The sequence below is a fragment of the Hordeum vulgare genome, chromosome 3H (assembly GCF_904849725.1).
Source record: "Hordeum vulgare subsp. vulgare chromosome 3H, MorexV3_pseudomolecules_assembly, whole genome shotgun sequence".
Classification (NCBI taxonomy): domain Eukaryota; kingdom Viridiplantae; phylum Streptophyta; class Magnoliopsida; order Poales; family Poaceae; genus Hordeum; species Hordeum vulgare.
In genome coordinates, this window is record NC_058520.1 from 459,528,137 (window position 1) to 459,537,622 (window position 9,486).

Here is a 9,486-nt window from a genome sequence, read left to right on the forward strand (position 1 = left end):
GCAAGTTTTGAGCATTTCCCTTCATCTTGTTACTCTTGGAGGTTGGAGACTCTGAGGCGGTATGAGTTCTTTGGAGAGGAATCAAACTATTGTGATTAACCCCGAAAAGTTTGTGAGGGTTTGGAGAAGTTGAGAAACACCTTCATGGTGTTTTCTCAAGGATAATAAGGCGAGCCTTCGCGGAGTTGGTGCACCTTCGTGGTAACATCCACCTCTCTAATGATAACTAGGTTCCCTCCAAGGAAGTGAACATCGAGATACATCCTCGTCTCCGTGGCTTTGGTTATCCTTAACCCTAACTTCTTACTTGTGGTTTACTTTGGCTACTTGAGCGTACATTCACTATATTTTTTGTCCTCGTTATATTGTGTTGGTTATTTCTTTGTAAAGATTAATTATTTAGGCCTGCGCTTTATATCCCGCAATTCATACTTGCTACTATTAATATATCTTGTGTTTAGTGTGAATTGCTAACTTGTGTCGTACACTTTCATATCTTGTGTTATTGCCCAAGTAAGTATGTATAACTTACTTGTACTTGTTAGTATCCTTGTCGTGCTCATCTTATTAGAATAAGTAGTTGGTACACCCGGTTGAGCCTACTATATTTAGGATTTGTGCTTGGAACATATCCGCTTAATTTATTTTCGCATTAGGATATGGCCAAATCCGTAATAAGATTTTAATACGCCTATCCACCCCCTCTAGGCGACATCCTGGTCCTTTCAGTTGTTTCCTTGTTGAAGGTATCACCAAGGAGTTCCAACACCTCTCACATACTCGAGATATTGTCTCTAGGTGAAAAACAAGACCCGCCTTGCCGGATCTACGATAGCGGTGTCCTCGACATCATTACTTCCATAGAAGCACTGTTTTAGAGATAAGTTATTATGGCGGTAACACCCCGTTGGTAGTGGTGTGGCTGGTCCGAAGTTGGTGATGGCAGGGTGCAGGTGGTGTGCGCGTTGACTCGCCTTCTAGGTGTTAGTGGTAGATGGAGCACTCTTTACACGTGGGTAACATTAGGCGTGCCTCGTTGGTCTCCCTCTCGGGACTGGAGCGACACTCTTGTCCACCTCCTTCCAGACGTGTCTTCTCTCCTGGTGTTGATGAGATCGACAAACATGCATGTGGTGGGAACAACCGAAGTTGTGGTGAAGTTGAAGTCATCAGGTCAGTCAATGTGATGGGCGATTTATATGACGTTGGTTTTGTTGTGTATTGACTCCTTGTGGCATTTTCGTATTTCTTATGATGTGGTAGTCCTAATTCAGCTAGGGGTGGTTTTTGTCGATGTGAAGACTTTTCCTCTAATAAACTGAGTAATGGGTATCTATACCATCTTTTTTTTGTTCAACAACTTACGTGTTATCATTAAAAAATGAATTGCTCAATTGCTACTTATAGAAATAACTTTTTAACGCGGTACAAACGCAGGTGCCCACACATATACATATACTTATTTTTATGGATATGCACATGCATATCCCATCACTACGATCATCTTGGAGATACTGGCCCGCCATAAAAACTTGAGATTACAACTTAAGATTAAGAAAATCACCATAGTCGCGTCCGTAGCCAACGGAATGTTTCCTTCCACCATCGCACACATGCTAATATTAGAAGCTAGTGGCGAACAAATTCCATTTGTTGAGGTTTATTAACATGACCATTTAGATCTTTGCATGAGACGGCAAAACTATTTTATACTTCCTTTGTTTCTAAATATAAGTCTTTTTAAAGTTTTCAGTAGAGAACTATATACAGAACAAGACGAAGTATATAGACATACTTTAGAGTGTAGATACACTCATTTTATTTCGTATGTAGTCCTTTAGTAAAATTTTTAAAAAGACTTATATTTAAGAACAAGACGAAGTATTACTTTCTCCGTCTTAAAATAAGTGTCTTAACTTTATACTAGCTCTAGTATAAAGTTATACTCCCTCCGTCCGGAATTAATTGTCGCACAAATTGATAAAAATGGATGTACCTAGAACTAAGATACATCTAGATACATCCATTCATATGACAAGTATTTTCGGACGGAGGGAGTACTAAGTTTGACACTTATTTTGAGACAGATTGAGTATGCAGCAAATCAGCAATCATGGAATCACCGGGTTACTCTGGCGTGTGGCCGCGGTGGATCGGTGAATGATTGGAGCAACCCACTTGGACGGCCTAAATACAACAGGACCACCCAGCTGGCAAAATATCTTTGCCAGAACAATTGAACTGGACGGAGACGCCAATCTGCCAGTTCACCAAGAACTCCGGCGGCCGCGCGCCGGTACGTGACGTTCCCGGCGACCGGCACCCCGTCGATCGATGATTCGCTGCCAGCCGCAGCTGCCCAGCCCATGGACCCCTCCCGCTCATCCAACACCCTCGTAATAGCTAGCACCTCCGCCGGCTCACTACCACCCATGATCTGACCTTTGATAGTTCATAATCTGATCCGGTTGTCGTTCGCTGATGCGGCAGGGGTCGAGAAGCTCTCTGACGCTCGGGGAACTCGCATGCATGGCATTGTTCCCGGTGCTCGCCGTGGTGGACGCGGTCGCCCTCGCCGCCGCGCACTGCTTCCAGAGGCGCCCGCCCGCCCTCCGCGCCCACGCGCGCCAGCGCCAGCGCCACCGAGCCAGCGGCCGCCTCACGTTCCGTGAGCTCGCCGACCTCGCCGACGAGTCATGCTGCTGTAAGAACAGCTGATTTTTCGGGTTGCGTGTCTGTCTTCTTGTATTTCGTTTTGTGGCCTGAGATTGATGTGGTTGTGGCTCGTGGTGGCCTTGCAGTCTCGGTGAACGAGGTGGAGGCCCTGTACGAGCTGTACAAGAAAATCAGCTGCTCCATCATCAACGACGGCCTTATCCATAAGGTTTACAGATGTTGAACTTCTCTCCTTTTTAGCCTACCGCTCCAGTTTATTCAGTAACGGGTGTCAGATTTCGGATCAGCCGAGCTTGTCTATCTCAAATTGCTAGGCTGCCGTGGCGGCTCGAACGGTTCGAGCCTTCGAGGATTGGTGAAGATCAAGCATGGAATCTGAGAAAATGGCTGACCTGTTTCTTTCTTTTGGCAATTAAACAAATTTCTTGTGTCAACTATGTCAGTTAGGACTCGGGACTATTAATTCAGGCTGCATTCCAGTGTGCTATGCTCATTCTTTTGAAGATCAAGTATTAAAAAGACTTGATGTTTGCTTACTACGTACTCCCTCTGTACCTAAATAATTGTAGTTGGTGAAAATGACCCTAATGTTCTTATAGACAACCAGAAAGGTGAAGTGTACCAAGATGTTTGTCATGGACAGTAGGACCTTAGTTAAAGCTGTCGATTAGTGACTAATCTAGACATTTATGATTATTTGTTAGGCAATAGGAAGCTAGCTTCCAGGTAAAGGAAGTCATAGATGTAACCGATGTAAGCACCGTTAATTTTTAAACTTTTGGTGGTCACTAATTATAAAGGTTTTGTATGTTTTCAGGAGGAGCTGCAGTTAGCTTTGTTCATGACACCGTCAGGCAAGAATCTGTTCTTAGATCGGGTAAGGCAAAAGCTTGCTCTCCCAGTTCCGTGTTTAAAATATTCTCGAACACTTTGCCTACGTAAGTATAATTAACCTGCTGTTTTGTCTTGTATCTAAAAGTAAGACTTAGTCTTAGTTAAGGTAATTGGTAATCTCGCAGCTGTCACTGTATCTGTATCAAATATTGTTGGTGTATGGTAAGGCTACTTGTTATATTTCATAGCAGTTTTGATTTATGAACTTTCCTTGCCTATCACACAGCTGGACTATTTGAATATGTCTCTTCTTCTCTATGTAGGTTTTTGATCTTTTTGATGAAAAGAAAAATTCTGTTATTGAATTCGAAGAGTTTATCCATGCAATAAGTGTGTTTCATCCAAATGCTCCCATGGAAGATAAAATTAATTGTAAGGTTACTTAGGATTTGGGAATTATCAAGATTCGTTTTCATGTTAAATTTTATCTGTTGTTGATTATTTATTTATTTATTGCACTTTTGTTAGTTTCCTTCAGATTATACGATTTGAGGCAAACTGGTTTCATTGAGCGTGAAGAGGTATGTTGCACGTGAATACGCTTGGATTTCAACATGAACCTTTGACGAGATGTTAGCACAAGTATAAATACCTTGAAACTGTCAAAAGGGATAGCGAAATGTAGCCTTGAGAAGCTTTGTTCTGCGGCATGTTTTCAGTTGATAGTTAATACGCCAAACCTCTATTACCCCACAGGTGAAGCAAATGGTTGTTGCTACTTTAATGGAGTCACAGGTTGAGCTGTCTAATGAGCTTGTCGAAGCGATACTAGACAAGGTATCACCACTCTCCATCGCACTCTCACCCAAGCCTCTTATGCGTAGAATTTCAGTTTGAGCGACGAATGCTTAAGATCTTTGATTGAGTTATTCTCCTGTAGACATTTGAGGATGCTGATACCGATGGGGACAACAGGATTAGCAAGCAGGAGTGGAATGCTTTTGTATTGCAGCATCCATCTGTTATAAAGAAGATGACGCTGCCTTCCCTCAAGTATGGATTCATATTTCTGCTTGAAGCATTTCGTCAACTATTTTTTGAACGGATCTCTACTCTGCCAACGATCCATTGTCATGTAGTCTAGTGAATGACCAACATAAGTACTCTTTTTGACAATGCCAGGCACACTACGTCAGCGTTCCCCAGCTTCGTTTTCAACACACAAGTCGAAGACTAGTGTGAAGCACATTAGGTGGTGCAGGACGGTAGCCTTGCTCAGAACAGAAGATGTACATTCTCCAGCTCAACGAAATACACCTATGTCCACCCACACGATCTGCCGCAGGAGGCTGGCAATCTCAGTACTCGCTGTTCGTAATTGTCATGTGTAGCACGTTCGTTCGTTAAGTCTGCTCTCTGCCTTCTGTGTATAAATCAGGCAGCGACACCTTCTAGAGCCATTCCTTTATTAGATGGGTATTCTTGCAAGTGTTTTGTTGTGTTGCCTCAGATTGTATTCCCATATTATAACATTTTAAGGGCTTATTTGATTTAGGGATTTAAAAAAATGCATGGTAAGAAAAAAAGACATTATAGTGGCACATCCTCTTGAATTCTACAGATTAGAAAACCATGGTAACTAGATAATACCCCCGCGCGGTGCTGCGGGGGTTTTTGGTGTTTCTTAGTAGATAGTAAAGATGATAACAATTTGAAATAATAATAGGGTAGATTTCATGTAGAAGTGATAATAATCAACAAAACAATATGTTTCATATATAGGTGATTCAAATTAAATAGTACTCCCTCCGTTCCAAAATAACTGTCTCAACTTTGTATAAGCTCTAGTATAAATTTGTACTAAGCTTAAGACACTTATTTTGAGACGGAGGGAGTATATATTTGGTTTTTTGTGGGCTTCTTTTTGGTTAGTGCGACCTTGTGATATATAATATCCCAGTTTCTTTCATACTCAACAATGAATCCATGATGAGTTGAGGTGCGAACTCACATTTGGAAGTAAAATAAACATCGGTTCTTATTTTTCTGATAAAAAAACGTTTGTCCTTTTGTGTTCTTCATTATTGCAATTCCACCTATGTATTTCTTTTGAGCTTCTCTTTTTCTTTTGAGATCTAGAGTAGAAAAATCTGCTTGCATTGGGCCAGTACATTCAGTTGGCATCAGTGACCGAAAGCTCTCCGGGACGTAAGCAATCTATGTTGTATTTCTCCTGAGCTTCTCTAACTGAAACTGTGTAAGAATATGATGTATTGTTGTTTGAACAATTAGTGGGATTCATGTTAGAAATTCCTATTATTTGAATATAGTTGCAGGACACATAATTCCAACATTTCAGCCAAAAACATGTAGGTTTTCAATCAGGGTAGATGCACGTAAAAGGTGAAACAAAAATATGTAACAAACAAGTTATGTTATAAAAAAAGTTTGTTTTCAGATGAGAAAGGGAGCAATGTGTCTTTTGATCCTCGTCGCCAATACCTGATACAAAACACAAGTAAGAATAACAATGAATACTTCAGTATCCCTTGAAGATATATTGCTAAGATCTTGAGATCATTAAACGTCAACAAATGCAAAAGGTAACTGAAAAAATTAAGTAAAGAACCAACCGGCGTATTGCTAAGATCTCGAAATCATTAAACGTCAACCAATGCAGAAGGTAATTGAAAAGAATAAGTAAAGAACCAACAGGCTTGTTGCCGTAGAAATCTGAATACACATGGTCATATTTGTCAGTACGGGTCCCTGGTTGCTATTCAGGATAAGCAGTGCGGATCTTGCAATTGCTACATAGAGAAAGAAGAATATATAAGGAACTAAAGCAAATAGGAGGCTAAAACATGAGATAACAAATCCTCCCTCTGTCCGAATTACTTGTCGCACAAACATGTAAAAATGGATATATCTAGAACTAAAATACATCTAGATACATCCATTCCTATGACAAATACTCCATCCGTTTCAAAATAAGTGTCTCAAGCTTAGTACAATTTTGTACTAGAACTAGAACAAAGTTAAGACAGTTATTTTGGGACGGAGGGAGTATTTCCGGATGAAGGATGTATATCGGGAACCAAGTGTCGAGGTTATATGTGGGTTTCTCACCGGTCAGAACCTATTGTCCATGAACAGCAGCGTCCGTCATAATTTCCACACGCCTACAAGAATGAACAAATAACTGAATCAGTCAGTCGCGATGTATGAGAGGCAAACAGCGAGGCAAGTAAAAGGCTTTGTGTGCTAGCCAAGCAGAACTACCATCAGGAAGCAATATCTAAGAAGAACATACTCCCTCCGTTCCGGGAAATCCCTTTTGGAGCTCGGCCTCAAGTGAGGCCTCCAAATTCAAATTTGAAATTTCATCAAAATTCATATTTTTATATTTTAAAAAAATCTGAAAAAATACAGATATACATGAAGATATAACACACATGTGTGTAAATTTTCAGTTCAAAATACAATGAAATGAGGGCTATGCAAAAAAAAAAAACAAATCTGGGGTTGTTTAACACATGATACTATTCATCCTCCCAAGCCACGAATTTGTCTTTTTTGTACAGGTCGCAACTCAAGGTATTTCATCATGAATTTTTACACATATGTGGGTTACATCCTTACATACATGCTTATTTTTTTCAGAATTTTTTGAACCATAAAAATTTGAATTTGAATTTTTTTTAAATAAAGGCCTCCATGGAGCTCGGCCTCCAAATCGCCTCTCTCCTCCGTTCTTAAATATAAGTCTTTTTAGACATTTCAATAGAGGACTACATACAGAGCAAAATGAGTGAATCTATATTTTAAAATATGTCTATATACATCCGCATGTAGTTCAATAGTGGAATCTTTTAAAAGACTTATATTTAGAAACATAGTGAGTACAAACCACGTGATCTCCTGTACCCAATAAGATATGGCATGAAAGTGGGAGCGATCAATTAAATGAGCATATATTCAGAAGGAAGATAAAGGACAAATTCACTGTTCTCACCTTAATACGTGAAGAATTGCATAAAATAAACTCGTCTGGAAATTATTTCATGATTTTACCCTTTCAGAAATGCCACATACTGCGACGTTGCTGGTCAACCAAGAAATGCCGATCTAGACCGTGTTGCTGGTCAACAAATAAACGCCGACCTCGACCGCGTTGCCGCGTACAACTCAAACGCCAACGTCCTTGGCATTTCTTAGGACGATATTTGTTTAGGCCCCTCCTCGCGAGCCAGTTCTCTCATTCTCTCCTCCTCCAGGCCACCACCAGCAGCACGAGAAATGCCTCTCTCCTCCTCCCGACCCCCTTCGATCTTCCTCTTCCCTCAACCATTTTTGCGGATCTTTGGGGCAAACCGAAGAGGCCGGTAAGCTCCTCCAATCACTTTTTGCAATAACGTTGTATTTTTGGAGCACTTTTTGGTACTAGGTGCAACCTAGGTTGTCAAGTAAAAAAAAAATTGGTGATGATTTAGTTGTTTAGTATCATATGATTTAGTAGTAAGGATGAGGGCTGGCCGAGGATGAGTGCATTGCGAAATATGATGTAAATTTGTGTATTTTCTATAGTTGCAAGTGTGATGGTGAATGCATATTACTTGATTGTTATATTTGCTATGTGTTCATCCTAAATATTATTAATTTGGTACTTGTGAATTTAACATTTATAGGTAAAAAATGTATCATATTGAATCCTAAAAGTATTTGTTCCTATTATTTAGGATGTTTGAGCTGGATAAATATCCGGGCCTTGATGATTTCTACGAGCAGAAACATCGTGCGGTGCTAGTGAAAAGAGGGGAGGTAATTATCCGGGCCTTGATGATTATCTTTCTATATTGGTTGATTTTCATATTGTGACAAGTTGAGAGAAGTAACAAATCATGTGTTTGTTTGTTTAGGTTCCTCCACTACTTCGGTCGAGGGGGCACAACCCGAATGAATCTCTCATATATGACCGTCAGTACGAGCCTTATTTTAGAAGAATGGATCTTCTTCAGTTTGTGCTCAACTTTAAAGGCACACCATCATGGTTGAACTCCACGACCCTTACCGCCATTACGGACCGTTGGAGGCCAGAGACACACTGTTTTCACCTTGCTCTTGGTGAGATGACCCTAAGTTTGGAGGATATTGCTATGATCACCGGGCTTCCGATCGAGGGCAGGGCTCTTACAGGGAAGGTGAGGTCTGATGGGTGGCGACAACGGGTTGCAGCATTGGTTGGTGTTGAACCTGAGACGTCGACTCATGAAACCATGAAGGATCCTAGGCCATCCGGTGTGTTGTTCTCGTGGATACAGAAACATTTTCGCAGGTGTCCAAAGGATGCTAGTCCGGATGTTGTGGAGAGGTACGCCAGGGCTTACCTATGGAATCTTTTGACCCAAGCGGTGCTTCCGGATGGCACAGGGGACACAACCTTGTGGATGTTCTTGGATTCTCTTTGTGACTGGGATGTTAAGTGGAGTTGGAGGTCGGCGGCACTAGCCTTCTTGTACTGTCAGGTACTGCTTACTATGATGCATTTTCATTATAATAAATAGGTATTTGCGTGTGGTCGTGTAACGTGTGTGCAATTCTGTAGTTGGATGGAGCATGTATGAGGAGTAAACCGACGTCCACTCTTGGTGGTTTCATTTGGGCCCTACAAGTTTGGATATGGGAGCGTATCCCTGTAGGCCATAACGTCACCCTTCCTCCAGAAGAACCTTGGAAGTATCCTTTTGACGGGGATGAGGAGCGGTACCCCACTATCGCACACACATGGGCTAATCTCCAATGGTCGAGTATCGCATCCATGGGGCGGTACAAGGCATGCATAAGCGAGCTTGACATGCTGACTTATGAACAGGTAATTATCCAAATGCTTTGGCATCTTTTCTGAAAAAAAATCGTGCATGGGCGAGTGGCTTGTTGTGATGTAGGTCAATTGGAGGCCGTACACGGTACTTAGGC

At 41.3% G+C, this 9,486-nt stretch overlaps 1 protein-coding gene across 1 annotated transcript; it reads left to right on the forward strand.

Moving 5' to 3' along the window:
- Nucleotides 1-2,199: 2,199 nt before the first annotated feature.
- LOC123444253 (calcineurin B-like protein 10) lies at nt 2,200-5,129 on the forward strand. Its single transcript, XM_045120917.1, has 9 exons — nt 2,200-2,396; nt 2,491-2,704; nt 2,802-2,884; nt 3,494-3,553; nt 3,834-3,942; nt 4,039-4,091; nt 4,267-4,347; nt 4,451-4,563; nt 4,693-5,129. Exons 1-9 carry the CDS (start codon nt 2,367-2,369, stop codon nt 4,745-4,747), a joined length of 798 nt encoding a protein of 265 aa, XP_044976852.1. The 5' UTR covers nt 2,200-2,366; the 3' UTR covers nt 4,748-5,129.
- Nucleotides 5,130-9,486: the final 4,357 nt, after the last annotated feature.